The 24,481-nt window shown below is 39.2% G+C and overlaps 1 protein-coding gene across 2 annotated transcripts in view; it reads right to left on the bottom strand.

The window, feature by feature from the left end:
- Window positions 1-22,168, bottom strand: part of LOC124119956 (tyrosine-protein kinase RYK-like) — a 136,704-nt gene extending 114,536 nt beyond the window's left edge. For both annotated transcript variants that reach the window (XM_048391773.1, XM_048391774.1), the window contains exon 1: window positions 21,977-22,168. In XM_048391773.1, coding sequence (XP_048247730.1) covers window positions 21,977-22,088 — 112 coding nt within the window. In that variant the 5' untranslated portion in view covers window positions 22,089-22,168. The remainder of the gene's footprint in view (window positions 1-21,976) is intronic.
- Between the last annotated feature and the right edge of the window lie 2,313 nt (window positions 22,169-24,481).

The following is a 24,481-nucleotide window of genomic DNA, read 5'->3' as shown; positions in this document are numbered from 1 at the left end:
TGACATTGCTTACAAGCAATTGCCTGAAAAGTTAATGGAAAAAATAGTTGCATTACATACCGGTATTGCGCAGGAAAAGTAACTTAACCTATTGCACATCAACCCCTGATAGTCGTCCTCAGAAATCAATACATGACCATCATCACATTGTATACAAAAAGTGCCAATGTTTAAGCAAATAGCACCACCCATTGAAGCAGAAACCTTCCCGGTTTTTGTAAGACAAATACAATTCACAAATGTTCCCCAACAAATGATCAATACAAGAATGCTAATACGTACACTAATGACAAGGGCCTCCTAGGTGGGAGAGGAATGTCACGGCTGAGCTAGAGGCTGAGGGCACTCACTCCCTCACACAGAGGGTCTCCTGGCTAGCACTGAGGGGACTGAAGCCCCTTGAACACCCAGTCAGGTGGAACCCTAGGACCAGAGAGATGAAGACTGAGATTAGATTCAAATTGGGGGCTTTTGGTTTCATGTTATCCTCCTCGGGAGGGGGGAGTGGGGGATATTTTAAGGACAAACTTAAATAGTGTCGTGCACCCCTGAAACGGACACTGTGTTTTGTTAGGGAGTTCTTCCTTTGTTGGGGCTTCAGAGATGAACAGAAGTTTGAATAGATGCCAGACATTGTAATTTGTAAATGCAAAGTTATATCAATTTTAACTTGTATGTTTACATACAAAAATTTAGAATGTGCTAAAGACCTAAATGCCATGAAAGTTGAAACTTTTAACTAAATTGATGTCATTGAAATATACACCGCCTTCTTTGGAGTAAATCTATGCCATAAATACCACTGTGACGGTTAATGTGCTCCCCGATCTGGTGACTGTCAGCTCACAAGGCCACAAGACCCTCTCAACCTTCCACAACTGTAACCCAAGCGTGATGACAGAAAGTAATCCCCAAGTCACATGTGTTAAATAGATATGCACCACATCGGACAATTGTTTCAATTTTGTTTTACGAATTTCTGAGAAGAGCCTTTCCTTCAGCATATTTAGGAATTGAATCAAATATTTTTTAATTTTATGGAGGTAAAAACCGGTGAGCAATCTGTGCCAATTTGCGTAGTTATTAATTACTAACTGAAGAGAAATTTACTCCCTCGTGACAATAACTAAATTAATAACACGTGGCTAATATCATAAAACATACTTTAATGACAGGGTTTCTGATCCGAACATTACCTAGGACAGTGACAGGTTGGCTACAAAATATCCTAGAGATTTGTTTCACAAATTTGATAATGACAGAATGTTGTATCAATAGTTCACGAAATTATGACAACCTACGTTTTTTTGTCAGTGACAGAATCACAGCCTTCAAATATGCCATGAGATTTGGTTTGTGTATTTCCTGTGTGGCCATATCTAGGAATCTAGGGACCCTGCTGACTGCTGCAGTGGTGTTTGTGTGAAGACTCCGAACACACAGGTAACCTCCTGAGCTCCTCTCAGTCTTCTAGTTCTACCACTGTACAGGCAGTTAATGCTCTACCAGGTCTATACAAAAAGCTCTTTTGATAAAAGCAGAGCTACAGTGGGTTTCTGAGGAGCCAATCTTGACAACTCTGCAATGCCCCGGACTACAAAGTTAATCTGATTGTCATGATGTTGTGTACACAGTTTTCACATTAATGTACAGTTGTGGCTGACATAGTCAAGGATTTACTCAAACAACGCTGCACCGACAACACCGGCATAGACTCAAGTGTTTATTTCTCCAGCGATATCTGGTCAAGATTTGTTATAGCTCATTGCGGTGGTCAGAATTAAGGGGGTCCTGGGGTCCTAAAGTCTTGCTGCTATGTTCTGTGAATCTATGGACCCTGAGCGTTCCCTCAAATGTCTCACTATATCTGAACTATACTATGTTCCCTTCCACCAAGCCCTTACTGTGATGCTATTGTCCTATATGAAGCGAGTCTAGATCTCCACAGTTTCAGGGCCAATTTCACTGGGGCACCTTTTCACCTAAAACTTGTTGCTTGTTTCTATCAAAGATATATATTTTCAGTTAGTGTTAGTCTAACTCATCACCTAAATTTTAACATTGCAGTCATGACAAGGACCCCCTGTCTTCAAATCCTAATTTTGAACTCTGCATTGCACTGAATCTTAAATTTCTGATTTCAACTCCAGAAGGATACAAACTTGATTAAAAACGAAAACATACATAATTTCCACTAAAAAAATACTACAATTATCTGTAAACCTTTTGCTCATACCTGTCATGTGTTTCGGCTTTAGAAGACAAATCAGCCAATAAACTCGGTGAAAGTTTGTAAACTTTTAATATAATCTGTTGTATGGCCAATATTATCTCAACTCAGCCATTCTACTCAAATGACATTATCAAACGCGAGACGCTCACGTCTGGAAAATAAATGAGACCAATTTAAGCTTTTATCACAGAAAATATTAGAATGAAAAGTATCTCGAGCAGCACATTTGCCACCTTTGAGAATTTTGATTAAAACTTCTTTTGAGATACAGCATTTTTGTTTTTCATTCATTGAAAAGAAAAAACTCTGGAGTTCATTTAGTAACGTGACAAGTAATTTATTTGGATGTAGGCTTAATCATACAAGTTGTGTTCACCATGCACAAGGTATGTCTATTGTCTCGTAGATCCATTCATCCAATCAAATAGCAGAACACAATACCGTCGTCGGAGAGGAAAAGCCTCTCCTTGCACCAACCCGACATGCTTGTTTTGTTTGGAAGTCTGGGGCGGTAACTTGTGATCAATTTCTTTCGCAAAATGGAAAATTTTGACAAGCTTTATCAACTTGCTGTCAAACGTACACAATTCGTTTTTCATTAAACCCAAAACGCGCTCGAGCAAGGAACAAAAGATTGAAATAATCACAGAAATTCTTGTGTTTCTAGGTTCTCTGATGGCTATCGTTCAATTAACAGCTATTCATACCTGCTACAGCAGCTACCATGGGAAACTCATTGCGGATATGAATTTTGGAAATTGCCAATAATTGTGTAACAGATATGAAAATGGCCTGTCAAACAGAATGAAATCTCAAAGTTCAGCCTGCATTAGGAAATTAAACTAAATAATTCGTCATGCTGTTAGGAAAATAGTTTTTCTCCTGCTATTGAAAGTCATGTGACTAAAGTGTGCACCGAGTCACATCTGTAGCGCAACTTATTAACTCGTTCCTCAAAGCTTCAAACACTGTCACACAACTATTTAGGTGCCAATCACACTGAAACAATTTTACAAACATCAAAGGGTTTCTACATGAATACATGTTTATAGAATGCATCAATATCTCCCAAAACACACCAATTGATACAAAAGTTCAACTGCAGAATTCACTGATTCGATTCCTTGTCTTCCATCTGCTCAATCTTGCAATAAATGTCAATGCATCCAGCTGAAACTCCTCCGTGAGCTAGTTCCTGTTCCTTACAGAGTAAACTGATCACATCCCTGATCCAGGACTTGCATGTGTATGAGTTTATAATGGCAACACAGGTTATAAAAAGTTATAATCTGTCCTCTGATATAGACTTTTGTGAAGTGAGTGAGTGAGTGAGTGAGTGAGTGAGTGAGTGAGTGAGTGAGTGAGTGAGTGAGTGAGTGAGTGAGTGAGTGAGTGAGTGAGTGAGTGAGTGAGTGAGTGAGTGAGTGAGTGAGTGAGTGAGAATCGGACATCACACCGGCAACTTCTCAGCCACAGAGCAGGGATATCATTAGACCATTTTAGGATTTTTGCAAATTTTGACATTATTCTACACCATTACTAACATTGAAAGATGTCCTTAGGACATTGTGGACGACAATATGGGGTTGCTTGGAAAACTGAAAGTGATACTGTGCTACTGAGGCCATTACTGTATTTATAATATCCTGTTTAAAGCTGATGTTCTGCCTCCTAACACAAATGAATATATCTTGTAACCTAAGTTAACTAACTTCATTTATTCATATTCCAATTTAAGTAATGTTATATTTTCTTTTCAGAAAAACAGCACTTGTATTCCCAAATTTACATACAACATCATTGATACCATTCAAAATACTAATAGTGCATGTTCTTCTTTTAACATGGAACAAAGCAAAAGCAAATTTGTCAGGATAAAGACTCAAGTTTATCTGCTGGAAATCAACAAAACAAAAAAAATCTTCTGAACTCCATATTAATTCACCTTGATTACAAAGATTACCTTACACAAATACCACACACAATACTTATGCTTACATCAATACCTTTCTTAATAAAAACCAGATGCTAGCGATCTATAGCCCTTTTTTACATTGTACTGTTACATATAGTGATATCTTTTTATGCTTGTATGCTAGTTTTAAATATTAATCTGTGAAATTCTAGTTATTTATTGTCCATCGATGACAGGTTTTTATTTAGCTTAAATATATGTATAAATAATGTGTTATTTCTCTTCAAGATATGGTTGAAATATTGCCGATGTGACGTAGAGCATAAACTCACTCACTCTTAGCAAAAACATTCATTTAAAGAACATAAATTTGAGAAAGAAACATAATTGAATAAAAATGCATATAACTTTAACATAAAGATTCCTGTTCTGGAATCTTTCCAACAACAAAAATGTTTTTCAGGAACCGATACAACACAATTGTTGTTCAGAACTGGTCCAATAACACGAACGCTGTTCAGATATCGACCCAACAACACAAATGTTGCTCAGGAACAAATCCAACAACACAAATGTTTTTCAGGATCCAGTCCAACAACACAAATGTTTTTCAGGATCCAATCTAACAACATAAATGTTGTTCAAGAACCAATCTAACAACACAAATGTTGTTCAGGATCCAGTCTAACAACACAAATGTTGTTCAGGATCCAGTCTAACAACACAAATGTTGTTCAAGAACCAATCCAACAACACAAATGGTGTTCAGGATCCAGTCTAACAACACAAATGTTGTTCAAGAACCAATCTAACAACACAAATGTTGTTCAGGAACCAATCTAACAACACAAATGTTGTTCAGGATCCAGTCTAACAACACAAATGTTGTTCAGGATCCAATCTAACAACACAAATGTTGTTCAAGAACCAATCTAACAACACAAATGTTGTTCAAGAACCGATCTAACAACACAAATGTTGTTCAAGAACCAATCTAACAACACAAATGTTGTTCAGGAACCAATCTAACAACACAAATGTTGTTCAGGAACCAATCTAACAACACAAATGTTGTTCAAGAACCAATCTAACAACACAAATGTTGTTCAAGAACTGATCTAACAACACAAATGTTGTTCACAAGTGATCCAACAACACAAATGTTGTTCAAGAACCAATCTAACAACACAAATGTTGTTCACAAGTGATCCAACAACACAAATGTTGTTCAAGAACCAATCTAACAACACAAATGTTGTTCCGGAACGATCCACTAACATCCTCAAGACAAGCATGCTAAAGGCTGCCCTTACAACAGGCTCTCATTTTAGTCGATAACATTTTTTAGGCAACTTACCGATCTTGCTCAATAATTAATGACTTCAGAACACATGACTTTCTTGTTCTAAGAATAATTCTGTTTATGTGTTAGGGTCAGCCATGCTACTGCCCACTATTGCCAATGCATTTTTATTGCAGCAAGACCTCATGCTTTCTACTCAAGACTCCCCGGGAACAGGCCTTATTAACATATTTCCCTGATCCAAACATCGACACATTTTCCCACAAGTCTGGGAAACTTTATGTTCGTTGACTCTGGTGATACTCTGGTCAGCTGTTCCTGTTTCCTTGTATTGCGTCTCACCACACGAGGGCAAGTAACGACCACCGTGAAGGCAACACAGTAATATTTCCTTATCAAATCCGAATATTTACATTCCGGTTCTTTGTAATTTCCTTAATCAATCACGAGCACGAGATCCCCTGAAGCTCCCTCACACCAAACTCTAGCATGACTTGGGTGAACGATGGCAGGAAAATTCAACTGTCGTTTCTGACGAGTCCCACTAACACGGCAAACGATATGACAAACTTGGATTGGATTGCGTGAAAACTCGGTACACTTTCTTGCTCAATGTAATCATCCAATTGTCATAGTATCGCTGCATAATTCCCCAGATGAAATTTACTGGAAAAATTGACTGACCCCTTGAGCCCTGCTCACTATTTGGCCATCTAAAATAGCTGTCACTTTCAACAGCAACCAGGATCGGCAAGCAGCGAGGTTACGTATTCCATCAGCGAACTGATGAGGCTGGATAAAAACGTAGCCATCAGATCGAACACAGCTCTGACAAGTGAAAAGAGAAGTGAAAGTTGGACTTTTTATCCAAACTTTAGAAAAAATCTACTCCCCTAAGCCTGATTTTGAAAGCAACAATTTCTGAAAAATTTCGCTAAATTTGCTGATTGTGTTACCAAAGAGCAGGGAAACCGGAACGAATCCAAATCAATTAAAAAGTTGTCATTCAAAAGTGCAGAGTTAATTTTGGCAGGGGATAAAATGTTCTATCATGTGAACAAAAGAGTGAACACTCATCAGGGTAAGGGAGAATTACTGCAAGGAGATCCAATTACGCTAGTACCGCGCTGCTGATGGTACAGCAGAGATGCAGACTTACTAAAGCAAGCACTCTCGGCACTGTCCATGTGCAAGGGAGCACCACTCTCCAGCACATCCACATCTTCCAACAACTTTAATTCTTACATCAATACCCTAACTTTCATTATCTCCCTCAGTCACCACATAACTTGTGTTAAAGCTGATCCATATTCTTAACCAAATTTACCACTTTCCAGATCATTGTCCTTTTGTGGAACACCACACTCGGCAATATTCCAGTTAACACAGGGCATGAAAAATATAAAGTCTCAGAACCTATACTTAACCGGAATCCCCGCAGGGCTCAATGTGTCATTGTACAGTGTTAGAAAAGGGGATCCTGGGATCCTTGAGGTTTGTTCCCAGAGTGATTGAGTTTGGGGATCCCCTAAATGTTTTCTACATTTCGGTGAATGACAAGTCTCTTGACTTTCATGCCTAACATCGAACACTGCAGCAGGTTGGGCAGCGTGGTGAGTGGGTACACTAATCAGCACACTTCACAATGCAATCCTCCCCACTTTACCAAACAAGTAACCAAACTGACCTAATTCAAAAAACCTGCAGGGGAAGTGCTTTTTCATGTTCACAGGACATCTGAGGTTTTCCTCCCTTCATCAAACCATGACAAAGACTTTAAGCTGAACACAGAATAATTAAATGCTAACTCCTGCATGAAGAAAATAAATGACTGTTTCAAACTTGGAAATTTCAATTTTAACCATAATGCCATAAATCTTAAAGAAACTGTAATGGAATATTACTTTATCAAAACTCAACTTGTCAATAATGGAACAAATTATTAGAATGCCACAAAAATGCTATTTATTGGTACAGCAAACACTGGAAAACATCACAGATACATAACCCTCAAATAACTGCCTCAAAAAATTAACTGCTGGTAAAATTTATCAATTTTCTGACTTTGTCGATTTTTCATGAGAAAATTATGAGTGCTCCGGTTCAGCATGGCAAGATGACATGATCTATCAAGCTGGATTCCTGCACGATACGGAATCAATAGTAAAACAATTAGGTGATGCAAAAACATTTTGCGGCTAGTGTGAATTTCATAATGGCTGAATTGACGACACATTAAACTAGAATAATATGACAATCCTGCTTGATGGCATAAACTGCTCCAAAATCAATACTAAACTATGTTTGCCACTAAAAAGAATGTTTACCATAAAATAAAATGTTTTAGTGTCATAGTGTTGTAGTGTTGGTTTCTGAGTGCAAAAAAAAATACAGACATAAATCCTCTCTGGTTTCCAAGCACTGATAGGACTGCCACAGCGATACAGCATACAGAGCTGAGACCAGTGCAGTTCATTCATCCAGTGGACCGCCTCCGTGGTCTAGTGGTAGAGCGTCCGCCCGGAGAGCGGAAGGTCTGGGGTTCGATCCCTGGCCGCGTCATACCAAAAGACGTTAAAAGATGGTACTTGTTGTTACCCTGTCTAACTCGGCATTAAGGGGCTAAAACAAGGACTGGTTGGCTCGGGGTCAGTATACTGTGTCTGAGTGGGATATTCATGTTAAACTGCGGCATGGTATCTCAGTGGGCTAGCACTATAAATCGGCATCAGTCCGGACTAGTACAAGCAGCCACACAAACACACACACATACATGCACGTCGCTATATAAGTGGAATAATCTTGGACGCGACATTAAACCCAATTTCACCTCACCTCACTCATTCATCCTGTCTGTGACTTTAGCAACAGTTCAAGGCCCATACCAAGAAACATTTCCTTTAGTCTAGTAACAGCTGACAGGCTTGGTCCGTCAAATCTACTTCAAGTGATTCCACAGTACTTTAAGCATCGTCCTGAGACAAGGGACTTAACTGACTATAAAAGTCCAATTTCCACCCTTGCCGAACTTGGCTGGAATTTCCAGGCTTGATCGTAGCTCCACCAGTGGCTATTATGAGTTATGCCCCTTATATGTACCCCCTATTGACCAATCAGATTCCACCTCTCATATCACTTGTATTTGTTTCAAACAAAATGGTGGCACCCAGAGAAGATGATCTGATCGATAATCAATATCTATAATGTAAAAAAACGGGTCTTACCCTGGGAAGTGCATCAAATCACTTTAGCACCTTGATTAAAAACATGAAAAGATTTGGAAAATATCTGCTTATGCCCAGTTGGTGGTACACATGCTTTGCAAACCCTGCAGTCGACTGAAATCTGCACGTTGAAATCCAGCCTAGTTCGGCAAGGGTGGAAACTGGACTTTTATAGTCAGTTAACGCCCTTGCCTCAGGAAGATGCACCTAAAGTGATTCAGCTGACATTTCTTTGAATCATATAAGATAAGACAATATTTTAAGACTAAATCTAATTCAAATAAAGAAAATGGACCGACTGAGACCAGTGGATTAAATGATCATAAATGGCCAAGAAATCAGTAATTCAAGTCAGTATGTCCGTGGTGTAATGGAGGCAAGTCTTCCAGTCCTCACTCAACTTGAGGAAAGGTATCATATTCAACCTGTCTTGCTCTTACATAAATTATTTCATTATCAAAACAAACTTAATGCACTTAATAATTCAATATTTTCAAATCATATAGTTATGTTCTTGTTATACTTAACTGCTTGAAACAGTCAGTGGATGTGTGGTTCAAACAGTGTTCATTTTGTTAAAAAAATATTGTTTAACATTCAACCTCCATCGGATAAGGGGGCTGCTGGTCTCCTCTGCACCAAACAATGAGGTTCTCAAACTAGAACTTATTCACCGTATTATTTCTAATATGAACAATATTCATTTCCAGATGAGTTAGTTATGCTTATCTCTGTCAGAATGTATATGAAAACTACCCTAAATAATATTATTGTTCATATTAAACCATCAGTTGAGTGAGTGAGTGAGTGAGTGAGTGAGTGTTATTCAATGCCACAGTGAGCATATGGATGCAATGTCACAGCAGATGGGTGAATGAGTGAGTGAGTGAGTGTTATTCAATGGCACAGTGAGCATATGGATGCAATGTCACAGCAGATGGGTGAATGAGCTAACTTGCCCACTCTAAAAAACTTATATGTACCAAAGAAAGGAAGGACAAATCAGTGGGTTTTTTATTCCTTCGACCAGAAATAAGTAAAATGTTAAAAAAACTGTCTTTATAAATATAAATAAATGAATTGAAATAATAAAATTAAAACTCGTAAAAAATCTCGTACTCACTCTTTCATAAAACAAATTCTACCTTATTAACATTTGGAAGAAAATCAACAAAAATATTTGAAATTGGATTAAAAATAACAACTTTTTTACCAACCTACCTGAATTTGGGGCAAAAATCCATAAAATATTTTTTTAAATAGTCTGGCCTGAGGGTGCAATGATACGTAGTCAGACAGAGCCTGACCACTCACGCCTTTTCATCTCTAAAAACAGCCTCTAAACAGGGGCCTACTCTTGAGTGTCAGGGAGAAAGTTAATATGTGTGTACCCACAGCGGCTGGACTGGACACTAAGAGAGAGTAAATGAATGGTCCGAAACTGACTCAGTGAAGTATGTAGACCATGCCATCAGTCTTTCCACCTTGTGTAACTGTGTTGATCAATAGACAAAAGTGTGTCAATATCAGAACTTCTTTCACTGAGAACACTGTAACACTCTCACCAACACTGAGATGATAGTGATACATTGTCAACACACAGATCAATGGATGACATATTGCCGCCCTGTGTGAGCTATACTGTCTGTTACAACCACTGCCACTAGTGATTAACCAACCATGTTACAATAGGACATACCACTTGTGTAACATTGTATTACCACTCTAAAACTGCTGTATCTAGGGATGTTTGGGACTGATGGGGAGACAGCTAGTGTAACCACGCGCTAACTTCTGGTGTACGGTGCCAGAGTACCAGAGAGAGAGGAAGAGAGGACCCCATCAACTGTGGGCTAGCACCCTAGTAATTGCCTGTTTCACTCCAAATGCCCATAGAGGATTTCAGCTGTACGTTTTCTACAAGCAATTTCCAAAGTGGCTTTCAATCACCTAGCCACATCTTCTCAAAAGCAAACACAATATTCTCAACCCCCAAAGCTTACAAAAAAGACTGTGATAAGGATTTGATTTTAAAAGTTATGAGCCTCAAGAAACATAGATTCATTTCCTCAAATATTCAAATCAAAAGCTGCGAGTTACAAAGCAAGACCCAACCACTCTTGGCTATTATATTTTTTCATCTTTTTCAAATACCTCCCAGCCAATGCCTACAAAGTACCAATAAGTAGGATCTTTTGTGCCATTTCTCTCCTAGGTTATTCTGAAGCCAAATTAGCTTGAAGATCAATATTTTCAAGTAAACATCACATCTTTGTGCTCAGCCTTTAAAATTTTATTAAGCAAACGTGAAGAAAAGTCTCCATGATCCCATGTAATGCTAATATCAGTGTTCTGCTGAACATAATCAGGTAAAACCTGGAACCTGAATAGCATATCCACAAGCTTAGGAATATTTACTTCCTTCAAATATTCTTAATATTCTCTGTGCTTGAATTAATTATGTTCAGCATGCATTCCATGGCCAGGTGATCATGAAAATATCACAAACCTAAAAGATCTGAACACCCCCTCTGTCGTGTCACACCCCTTCTCTGTTTCAGCAACCCACACTCATCCCATTTTCTGTTCTGAAATTAAGCGACTTCAGGATCCTTAGAACTCATGGGTTGATTAGAGGATTCTTTACAGCTAATTTTACACCTAACTTTATTTCAGGGACAATATGTTTGTCCAACTTCGTCCGGTTGATGAGATGTGTTTGTGCTGATATCTGCCACGAAATATTAGGATAATCATGATAACGGCAGAATTAACACATTGTGCAGCCCGTGTTAAAAACTTTGCATCGACTAGACCAAATGAATTCTCCCTCACCTTTCCATAAAGTTGTGATATAGTTTTTACTGATCATAAGGGCTGTCTAAGTTAAACTTACAAGACCGAAACAAGCTGAACCAGACTCGTCTTCATGTTATAATAGTAGTGGCTGAATCTGCGGAGATGAAGCTAGACTGTGTGATCGTGGGATTCTTACAATATAACTCACATTCCCTCCAATTTTTGTTCATTTTTGGTTATGTATTTTTTTAAACTTGAAGACTATAATGCCATTGTCAGGTGCGTGTAACTCTGCAGCATGGGGGAGTGGGTGGAAATTGAGGGGATGTGGGTGATATTGTAAGAATCTCACGATCGCACAGTCTAGCTTTATCTCTACTCCAACCTTCAACCAACAAGCAGCCTTCTAAATTCACACTAGTCTGTTAGCCCCAGACTTCTCAAATTTGAAGACAAGTAAAACTCCATCAATGATAGTCTTCATTGACTATTAGCATTTGGGGCTATAATTCGGAACTTCAAATTCAATACTTCAGTTTTACTACAAACTAGAAATGAATAAAACTGTCAGAACCTGCAAACATAGTAAACTTCTGTCTTGTTCAAGATGGACTAGAAATGTCTAAGACTGGCAAGTTGAAATTAATATAAAAAAATAACTCGGCAACTTATTTCATAGTCTACAACATGACACAATAAGCCATAATGGTGTCTGACTCCACATCAAGAACACAAGTCCTTCAGGACACAGCTCCACCCCTACAACACAACTTAAAACACCATCAAAATTACAGGTTCGTTTTTTCCCCAAGGTCATCCCAACAACATTACCTCGTATTAAAATAAGTTTGGGGGAATGATCATTGAATCATGGCCATGAATGAAGGGTGTGCTTTTCCTGCCTCCAGTCTAGTGTGATCAGTTTTGTCCAAGCCAGGGTTTCCCAACCACTCGTCCCAGCTCCTCCAACCCAATCTGCGCATTTCTCCGGCTGACTAGCACCCAGTCGGTTTGCTCACGGAGTAATCAACACTAAGTAAAGCTTGCAATGTCCAGAAACTCAGCTCATATTTCTTCCAAGATTTCACTAATTTATTTTGTAAACAGATCTCGACTTGGACATAAAAGAAGCTTTGCCAGGAAAGAAAGGCTGTGAAAAGACGGCCCGGAAATTACTCAACTTTCTCAGACAATAATTATCCAATGAAGGCTCCCTTGCTGTGTAGAGATTTGATGAAGCCAGGATAACTCATCTTGGGAATTTGAATAAAAGGATTAAAATTCAAAGACTGCTAAAATGTATAATTATTCTCCTGAAGCAATTCCGGCAACTTGTTCCTATAGACTCCTCTCTCCACCATGCACAACAAACACGATCAGCGTCCACACGGAATCCTGCATGGAATAGAATGCCGGAGCACAAATAAAGTCAACCAAGTTTCACCACTTCTAATTCCTTTCACACTCAAGTCACTTATGTACAATGATATCGTAATGAAGAAAATGAAACCCTAGCTTCATTGTGTGCTGTCTGTTTATCAATATCACACCATAAATAAATGTGATCCTTTGAACTGATTTCACAGGACACACATTCTAATAAAAAACTTAAAATGAAATTACTAAATTAAGTTTCGGGAGGCAAACTGAAAGAAATACGCGATTCATAACACCGCACAGCAGCAACTGCATAATAAAATGCTACTGACACTTTTGTGAGGTATTAACACGCTCCACTGGACGCCCTGATTCAATGAAATTCAATGGGTTCGGTCTATTGTGCATTTCATAATTCTGTTTCAGATGACTTCTAATTTGTGTCTGTTCGTGTGTTGCCCCAAGTACGTAACACGTCGCATGAACTGACAACAATGATATACATGTCTAAATAAAAGTAAGTAAGATCACCTTTTGTATTCATTAGGCCATATTATATTTTTTCATTTCACGGGCCCACCAACCCTACTAAAATTCAGCCGAAAAAGAAAAATAAACATCAAAATGTTTATTTTTATTATGTTTCCCGCTAGTATTGATATATTGATCCTCCATGAAAAATGTTACCCTGAAATAACAACATTCCACATCAGTGATTCAAGAAGCCAGCTGCAGTTTTCACTCCAAGGCAAAATTATTTTCATATAAATAAATAAACATATGATTGACATAGCTTTTTATTTTTATTTTGACCGACCTCATGTGGACAAGCTGGAGTAAATCTGTGAAACATAAAATTTAAAAGGAGTGGCCTTAATCACTGCAGGTGAGTGTATTTAGGTCTCTTGCCGGGTGCAATCGATCAGTACATAGAGACCTGTAAAGAAATACAGGCCTAGTTGAAAAGGATACATTGGGTAAATTACACAGTGTTCTTAGGCTAAAAAAATAATAGTCTTGGTTCTCAGGCACTGCCAACATCATCATAAAGTTCATTGCACGTTTTGTTTTTGTTTCCATTTTCAATTTTTTTTCTGCATTGTGTTTAAGTATTAGGATTTTTATATTTTTTTGGAAAATGGAAATAAAAACAAAATGTGCGGCAGACTTTATGATTTTGGTGGTGCCTGAGAACCAAGACTATTATTTTTTTAGCCTTATACTGCTGGGGTTTTCATGTTTTCATACAAAAGCAACTCATGATTAATCAGGTAGTGGTGACTTATCTTGCATATTTTAGGCACAGCATCTCTGGATTATCTCTGCCATGGAATAGGGCTGTGCTGGGACGAGTCCAAATTTACTACCTGGGTACCCACCCACCTATCACCCGACCCTACCCGGGTACCCACTGTTGGTCTCAAGAGATAGGTACAAAATGTCCGATTGGGAATAGTCTGACTGTAGCGCTGGACAAGATGTATTTAGATACACGTATAAATCCATCTGGTCAAGCATACACTGACATTGTCTGAAGTTTTGTCTTTATACAAACATATAAAAGTCTGGGTGCACAGGTCCAGAAAGAAATGCGAACATTAGTGACTTGTAGTGTAACCATATAGTTCAAGATCATTTGTGTCATCAAACAATATATCACATGACCAACCACGGGTCCGGGTAGTCCTGTGGGTACTCGGGTCCTACTCAGTACCCACCTGACCCGGGTACCCGAGTTACTCGTCCCAGCCCTACATTAGAACTATAGTGTGAAACGTCTCATTCTCAGTGAGGGCCCAGCCCATGATTTGAAAGTCCCATTACAATATATGACTTACATTTGTTCTGTTAATGGATGAATGGACCTAACACTAGTTTGGGGGTGATAAGGGAGTGAGTGAGTGAGTTGGGCTCAACACAACTTTCAACAGCACTTCATGACAGAAAATATCTCAGTAAATCAGGTACAGACAAACCAAGAAACATCATCAGGGGAAAATCTAGGATTCGAATCCATGATCATGTTCAAGGGGAGCAACTCTGCACTGTGAATTGCAGCACTTTAGACAACTTGGCTAGGAGTGCCACTAGAAAACTCACCCACTCACCCATTCACTCACTCACTTTTGGGGATTGGGCGGTCAGGCTCGCTGACTTGGTTGATGCATGTCATCGATCCCAATGGCGTGGATCGATGCTCATGACATTAATCACTGGATTGTCTGGTCCAGACTTAATTATTTACAGACCGCCGTCATATAGCTGGAATATTGCTGAGTGCGGCGTAAAACAACCAACCAACCAACCAACCCACCCACCCACCCACCCACCCACTCACTCACTCACTCACAACCAATGAAGATCCAGGTCAGAATAAGTCTTCAGCAACCCATACTTGTCATAAAAGGCGCCTATGCTTGTCGTAAGGGGCGACCAACAGAATCGGGTGGTCAGGCTCGCTGACTTGGGCTGCTGAAGACCAATTCTACCTCGGAATCTTCACGGGATTATGCAGGCTATGAGGATAGTGCCAAGCTCTGTCCCCGTGGAGCTATATATCACTTATTAATGTTAGATAGTGTGGCAGGTTAAACTGTCACTGAATACTCACCATCAAATATTCACGGCAGGCCACAACAAATCAATTACTTGTTCCCTAAAGGCCTTATTAGTTTTTAAGTTGGTTTACGGGACCGACCTACAAACAAATATAATAACTTTTGACAAAAAAAATTTGTCCGTCTCAGTTTCAGGAAAACAATGAAGGATCTCTCTGTATTGTTTTGCAGTCATACTTCCAAGCTGGTGCCTCCTACAAATTTGGTTTTTATTCCTTAGTAACAGTACTCATAAAAGTTTAAATTAATTTATTTTTATTTTTTCGGACACCTACATTGAATTTTAGGCCAAAATGTTTGTACACAAACTAATAAACAATAAAAGGTTAAATGTTTTTGTGTGCAAAGTGAGAACCGACGTGTGGCAGAGATTCGGCTTCACAGCCTCGGTGTTTGCATCCAGAACCAGAACTCATACATACCCTGAAGGAAGGAGTGGACCTCGCAGCCATTTAGGCCACACATTTTGTATTTTTCGTTTCTCGGGTCTGCCTTCCCTACTTAATAACAGCCGGTCTAAGAAATAAACTAATCATTAAAATATTTATTTTTATTATGTACTTAAAATAAAATGTTCTACATGAATTCCATGTGTAGATCACTATCAGTGATTCAAGTGGCCACCTGCAAATCCACAGAAGAATTATTTTCTTATAACTAAAGAAGAATTGACATTTATTTCCACCGATCTTGTGTGGCCAAGCTGGGATTAATCTGTGAGACAAGATAAAAAAGAGTATGGCTTTGGGAGGAGGGACAGTACATGAGGAAATCACGATCCATCAACTTCGGACAGTACATTCTTCTTTTATCATCAACACATTTGAAATCAGTTCTTGAGGACATGCTGGATTAGAATCAATGTCCCAGACACCTGAACTGGTGGGAGACAACATAAAGCTGTAAGTGGGAGGCCATAAATGATCATGAATTAATAATTACATCTTCATCCTTGCCCACCTCACTACAGAACACCACAGCCTCACAACGTTTAGTTCCCACGTATTCCGAGATGAAGAATATCGCTATGTGGATTCCCTCTTTCCTTTCCCCTGATGAAACACCCCATGTCTGCCGTCCTACCCCCTTGCTTCATGTGAATCACAACCATTGACAGCTAGTGTACACAGACACCCTTGGGCTTCGGGAAGCTCAGACTATAGGTCCCTAGCAACCCATGCGTGTCATAAGATGTGACGTAATGACTCGGGTGGTCAGACTATAGGTCCCTAGCAACCCATGCGTGTCATAAGATGTGACGTAATGACTCGGGTGGTCAGACTATAGGTCCCTAGCAACCCATGCGTGTCATAAGATGTGACGTAATGGCTCGGGTGGTCAGACTATAGGTCCCCAGCAACCCATGCGTGTCATAAGATGTGACGTAATGGCTCGGGTGGTCAGACTATAGGTTCCCAGCAACCCATGCGTGTCATAAGATGTGACGAAATGGCTCGGGTGGTTAGGCTTGATGTCGTGGTTGACTCACTGCCTCTCATCGTGTGCCTATTGCATTGTTTGATACTCATGATGTTAATCACTGGATTGCCTGGTCCAGACTCCATTATTTGCAGACTGTTTTCATATTGCTGGAATATTGCCGAGTGTGTCGTAAAACAAAAAACGAACAATAGTGTACACTGATGCCTTGAACATTTTGTTAAAACAGATAAATATAAAAAAATATATTGCTTTCAGTCTCATTTTTTAAAAATGTAAGTGAAATTCTAATAATTAATTGACTTGTGGCCTAATATGACAGCATTAGCTGCATATAGGGAACACGCACCAGAGGCAGCTGCAGCTGATGGGGTGCTCACACGAAGGGGACCACACAGTTTGTTTGTTTGTAGTTTAACACCGCAATCAGCAATAGTACAGCTATGTGACAGCAGTCTGTATATTATCCAGTCTGGACCAGACAATCCAGTGATTGACATTTAGAGCATCAATCCACACAATTGGGATACGATGACATGCATCAACCAGGTCAGGAGCCTGACCCCCCCCCCGATCTCGTTAGTTGCGTCTAATTCCAAGCATAGTTTGTGTTTACGGCAAGCATTCTAACCCGGATCTTCACAGGTCTACTACAACAAGGGACCAACTAGGCGTCTATACTTGCGAGTCCTGGAAACTCGGGAATAACTTTTTGGGGCCCCTGGTATTAAAATGGGGGTCCCAGGTGGACGCTATACCTCTTTTAGAAAGGAATTTTCTTGTAGGAATTGAAACGTAATGAAAGAGCTAAGAAAACCTGTCACATGATTGTATTTCTTATCAGAATAGAAATATCAGATAAATCAAATTTCAATTTAATCACTCCAAAAGCCATAATCTTTTGCATCCAATGGGACTTGCAGTGGATATTTTTTGTGTCCATTCGTAACTGTTTTACGTATAGGACGCACTATTTTTGCATCATCCTGCACAACCAATGAGGTCACACCCATCAGCCATTCACACCATCCAATCCCTGCTACATTTCTATATTAGTGGTTGCATGGCACTAACCATACAGTACTGACAGCCAACACACAGGGCAGGAGCAACACTGTCTCTTGTAATATCAGGGGTGGTTCGGTAGCCAAGTGGTTGAAGCGTTAGCTCGTCACCCTAAGGCCCGAGTTCTATTCCTCATATGGGTACAATGTGTGAAGCCGGTCCTGATATTTTGAAATATTGCTAAAAGTGGTGTAAAACCATACTCACTCAATCTTGTAATATCTGAGTAATCTGTGTGAGTTAGAAAGTCAAGTCATCACTATTACCTGTACTGGACCAAATAATCTGTGATCTACGTTAAGTTCAAATTAGAAAACAAGAAAGTATTGTTCTGTTCAGTTTTTCATAATCAAAACAAATAAGTGCTTATGTTTTCAACCATAAATTGTTTCAAAATATCTTCAGACAATTGTGACCATGTAACAATAACATATTCAAATTGTCGGCCTGTATTGACAAGGACACAATCTCACCGCGTGGCCTCGGTGTTAGAAATCACAGCTGAAGGTCTTAAACCAGTCGGATCATTCTCATAGTTGCCTGTTATGCATTCCATTAAAATACACTGGTCCCAAGCCTCAGGACCCTGTTCATCACTGGGTCAAATGGAAATTAAAAAATAATAAAATTCCTGTAAGTGGATTTTAACCGAACATACAAACTTGGCAGATCCCAGTAATTTTATAAAAACTTTTCTCCATTGATTCAGTGGCGACTCCCCACCGAGTCCGATATGAGGCCAACCAAGCATCTACTTCATCAGTACAAAGGGATCAGGCCTCCACAGCCCTCACCTATCTTATATCGCTGGGTGGGTTACAAAATCACAATCTACATTTAGCACTGTCAGTACTTTCTGGTTCGCCGTAGCTCTACTTCACAAGCGAAAAAACTCCGAAATGCTAAGTAAGTTAATGATACTTATGAGAAAAGCCATGCAACATTTAATCCAATAGCATGCCCTATTTTCTTTTCACAGCCAAGTTGATCGAGTCAATAACAATAAAATTTCTTTCCCTCAGAAAAAGGTGTTAAAGCGAAGCATAAACCTGAGTCTGTCTAGGCCCATGAAGTAGTACTGTTACCCAAATAGTCACGTCCATTCTTCCACACCCATCGCTGGCATTGCAATTACAACCCCACAGTCTGTGAAATCACAACTAAACAATAAACATTATGATCCTAATTTATAACATCACATGATCCACAAAGTAGACAATGTTTTAAAGCATATTTATTTCTTACATTTCATAAAAATATATAATATATAGCTGCAAACATGAGGGCAAACAGTTAATGGATGTGGAATATTTCTCCCCGATTCCTCCCCGATCAAATGATACTCTAACCCGGGGACACTGCCGAGTTTGAATACTTTCCTTGTATCCTTGAGATAGAGATACCGAACCACAGAGCTTAGGCCATACTTTTTAAATTTTATGTTTCATAGATTTATTCCAGTTTGCAACACAAGGTTGGTCGAAATAAAAATAAATATAAATGTCAATTATTAATTTATTTATTTATTTATAAGAAAGTCATTCTGCTGTGGAGTTGCAGCTGGCTACTTGAATCACGGATAGTGATGTAGACATGGAATTTACATATAACATTTTATATTGTATAAGGTCTATATGACTAGCAGGAAAAAATAAATATTTTTAAGTTTAATTTTTTTCTTAGATCGGCTGTTATTAAGAAGGGATGGCGGGCCTGTGAAATGAAAAATAAAAAATGTGTGGGCTTATGTTTCCGTCACAGGTTAACAGACTAAGCATTGTAAGTTTAAAATCATATAGTTTTATAATAATAATAATAATAATTGCAGTATATTTCCACAGAACACAGGGGCATCTCAAACGAGTACATTATTATTGGCAGTTAGATGCAGTTTCATTGAAACTAACAACTTTCACAAACACTAACACACAGTTCAAATTGGGTGAAGCTCATCATTCTAAAAGAGCATTTCCACTATTGTGAATGCATAAATGGAAATGTTATCAAAATAGACAAATTTAAATACCTGTCCATTGTCCAGAACTTGTTTCAGTGTACAGATTACACTACATTATTCTCTTCAACTTGTTGTGATAAATATCTACCATTTCAAACAATAAGAACATCAACAAACTGATATGAAGAGTCGATATCCATCCTCTCGCTCAAAACACAATACAAATACGCGGCGGAGACTTACAGCTTTTTAACAGAGCAGGTATCTTTTACCAAACCTTTACAACATTCCAATTTACAATAGGAATAGTTCAAACATCTTCCATACAACACTTTAGTTCAATCAATTACACCCATGAAACCATACAACAGACAGCAATACCTACTATCCATCTACATACTGAGTCGTGACCTCAACACATTTCTCTTGCTACAACTGACAGTTTCCAATATGACAGGTTGTCATTTGCCAAAGTGATTTATTTTCATGTTCAAACATTCACCTTACGCCAATATTGAAATTATAATTCAATTGTCCACTCCATCATACTGTCTCACCACCAGACCAAGACTGCAATACACATGATACAATTGCATGTACATTACAACAATAGGATTTAAACTTCTTTCCCTGCTGACCCGATGCTGTGATACAAAAAAATTCACAATTTTCAAAATAGATTATTAACACAAGTTTAATTCAGTGGAAATGGTTTTAAAAATCTTCCATAGCTATTTCACCTCTATACAAAATAACATTTACGTCATTCATCATCATTGCTGGAGAGTCCACCAGCAACATATTCATTCCCGGTTGACATACACAACTTCAGGTACAGCCAGATTAAAACCTAGGGCAACTACTTCAGTAAATGGGGCAATTATAATCTCACTGATAAAAGAACAATAAAGACCCTCGAGTGATCAATGGAGTTCAGGCAGGTTTATTTGCCATGCAATTTAGTGCTCGTTAGGTTGATTGACTCATCAGGTATATCACAGTCCCCTGTCAACTACTGTTATAGGTTGCCACTTTGCAGTACTATCTTAATAGTTCCGCTACTGGTCCGGTGTTGATAAGGGGATAAGTTACCTGTAAACAACTGACACTATTTCAACCTCCGTGTCCTCATCACAACTTTGAAAATTTACTGTTAGTTTCAAGATAGCGATAACAGTGCATGATTTGTTTAAAATATTGTATAGTAAGATAATATGGTCATGTGTAATGAAACCACCTCAGTCAATGATTGTTTTGTACAGCCCAAATCATGAAATTATTCATTTCATTTCAATATCTTTAATATTCATACTTTAGGATCTTTTTCAATTTTGGCAGCAGATTGCAACCTTGATTTTGTTACAGGTTTGACTCTTAATCTAACATTTATAGTCATGCGTTTATTATCTGACACTTTAATTCCGCAGTAACCCCTGGTACTTAACTATGCACGTTAAGGTAATTCCAGCCCAGTTTAATGGAATGAGGTAATTTAGATGCAGGCATTGTCGGGAATATTTCTTATCACCCCCTGTCAATTCAAGATGAGTCACATATGCAATAAAATTAAACGTCAATTTAATTTTGAGAAACATCTCCATCGATTTTAAAGCCTGGAAATTATCAGTAGTTTCTGAATGAAGTTGACAGTTGCTCACGTGCGTGTGTTTTTGTGTTGAACTTGTGTAGACAACGCTCAAATGACCATGTTTGTGATGTGATTTGAGTTGAAACAAAAATCGGGCCACAATCGGAGCCATTTACAGCGCGAGGGGGGACCGGAGTTCCTATGGGGGTCAAGTCAAGTCAGCGAGGAAGGGGGTCTGGTTGATTTCAAGTTTGGGCATTTCCCTTTGCTCATAGAACAATATTCGACCGTCTATCGCGAGCTATGGGGCTGCTGTACTGTCAGAAACAATGTAAATAATCACAAACTTGGCGAATGCAAACACAGCACATCCGACGTGACGGCTCGATTCTCTTGGAGAATGCCTCTGTCGAAAAACATGGTCCAGTCTGTAACACAAATCCATGCTTTGACTTACCCAACAATCGTAAAGTCTCCGCCGCGTCCATGTACAGATTGAGATAGGACAGGGAAACACTGAAACATCCCAGGAACACCAAACCCCCTAGGATCACCAAGGAGGGCGGCATTTTCCATGAATATTCGCTAAAACAACCTCTCTCACTCACATCGATTCCGGCACTATTGACATATTGCACCCCCGAACTGTTTTTGCTATTCTCGGCAAACCTCGGTAGTTTCCGTGAGGTCGCGCACCGACCCGGAAATAGCCGACATCTGCCTTGTTTGTGCTAAAAAACATGTGCGTACTGCAGCCACCAACACCCAGGGTATTGTAATCTCATTTACTAGCTGCATTTATCTTATCTAAACAAATAATTACTATCTTGCACAAAGTAAAGCGAAATTCGCCGAATCACTTCAAATACTACTTCCCTCGTGACTAGCTACATATGGTTGGTAGTCTTCCATGACGATGCAAAAATGAGGCAACTACGCGTAGTTTTCTTTGTTGCAGTGTTTTATTTCACAATTTCAGAATATAACGCTCGTGAGTATACATAAATTATAATGTATTAATAAATCAACAAATATTCATTTCAAGCAAGATATACGAGTAACATACCATGCTGGTGTACCAAGATGGTATAACTAAATGAAAGAAATTAAAAACTGACTATGACTATGACTAACCATATCAGTATTCTTCACAACATATTGTGCAACTTTTTTCTATTTAAATATTTGTTATCAGGACTTGCCGCTCGGGCTAGCCATATCATTGTTTTACTAGAAAGATTCAGATGTATGTGTGCAGTTGTTTAACCCTACCGGGACAACTCTTCTCTAGCATATAGATGGACAAATTATTTCAAGTAACACTCAGGCTTGTGACACTTTAGCAACTAGAGGTACTATTGATTTCAGAAACTGGTATTATTTTTCAAGTGAACATTTTCTATTTGGGGTGAGAGAGGAAGGTTTATTTATTAAAGTTCTCTTGATAGGAAAAAAATAATAGGTGAGGTGAGGTGAAATGGGGTTTAACGTCGCGTCCAAGATTATTGCACTTATATAGCGACGTGCATGTACGTGTGTGTGTTTGTGTGGCTGCTTGTACTAGTCCAGACTGATGCCGATTTATAGTGCTAGCCCACTGAGATACCATGCCGCAGTTTAACATGAATACCCCACTCAGACACAGTATACTGATTCCGAGCCGACCAGTCCTTGTTTTAGCCCCTTATTGCCGAGCGCCAGACAGGGTAACAACAAGTACCATCTTTTAACGTCTTTTGGTATGACGCGGTCGGGGATCGAACCCCGGACCTTCCGCTCTCCGGGCGGACGCTCTACCACTAGACCACGGAGGCGGCCCCCCAAAAAATAATAGCCAGTCGGCTACCTGGATTTTGAAAATAAAAGAAAGTAGCCATAGCTACTAGACAGGCGCTTATTTCGCACGTTGTTGGGTCGACAAGCGACTGAAGAAGATAGAGACGAACGAACTGATTGTTGGATACTGAACATCCTTGTTGCTATAATAAGAACTCTGCTGACCAGAATCAACATGATCAAAATATTTTTTAATTGCTCTTAATGTCAGCTTAATTCATCACGGCGATGTGGTATTATGGGAGGGACGCATATATATGATTAGTTTGTGGGAAAGGTTATCAAGTTGAGAAGGCTCTGATCGGGAGTATATTGTGCTGACGAGGTCTCGCCCCAACAACCAGGACATCCTTTTACAGCCAGGGCAGACAACTCTGTCTACCGACATGTGTAATGACAATGTAATGACAATATATTCGCTCAGGCAAACCAACATTCACACTAATTTCACTTTCCGCTTTGCAAATTAATAAAATTGCATCTTGTATATACACATATCATTATTGTGGACCCAGTTTTCATCACTCTCGATTATCCAGTGTACTGCATCTCTTTTCTTTTATGATAACCGAGGGTGAGTTTTCTTGGATTAATGAAGGATGATTGTGGTTGTTAAAAAATCTTAGACTGACAGATCAGCTTCATTAGATGTGGGCAGTGTGTCCAACACGTCTCTCCACGGACGCGGGGGGGGGGGGGGGGGGGTAGCTGCGGGTCTGGAAGTACACGCACGCATGTTTGTTTGTTAACGCCGCACTCAGCAATATTCCAGCTATATGACGGATGTCTGTAAATAATCGAATCTGGACCAGACAAGCCAGTGATTGACATCATGAGGTTCGATCTACGCAGTTAGGATACGATGACATGGATCAACCAAGTCAGAGAGCCTGACCTACCGTTAGTCGCCACTTACGTTAATCATGGGATGCTGAAGACTTATTCTAACCCGGAATCTTCACGCATGTATCTTTTTAATACCAGACCAACTGCCCAATGCGGCGTTATAACCAAACTCGTATATCACTCACCCATTATCAAATATACCTATATATGTACACACAAAGCAAAAAAACAAAACAAAAAAGCGTTGTTTAAATGTAGTGTTCAGGGCTAGTGACGTCAT

This window comes from Haliotis rufescens, unplaced genomic scaffold (genome assembly GCF_023055435.1).
Source record: "Haliotis rufescens isolate VD_foot unplaced genomic scaffold, xgHalRufe1.0.p SCAF_98, whole genome shotgun sequence".
In the NCBI taxonomy this organism is placed as follows: domain Eukaryota; kingdom Metazoa; phylum Mollusca; class Gastropoda; order Lepetellida; family Haliotidae; genus Haliotis; species Haliotis rufescens.
The sequence above is the reverse complement of the archived record's forward strand: the minus strand, read 5'-3'. Positions and strand labels throughout refer to the sequence as shown.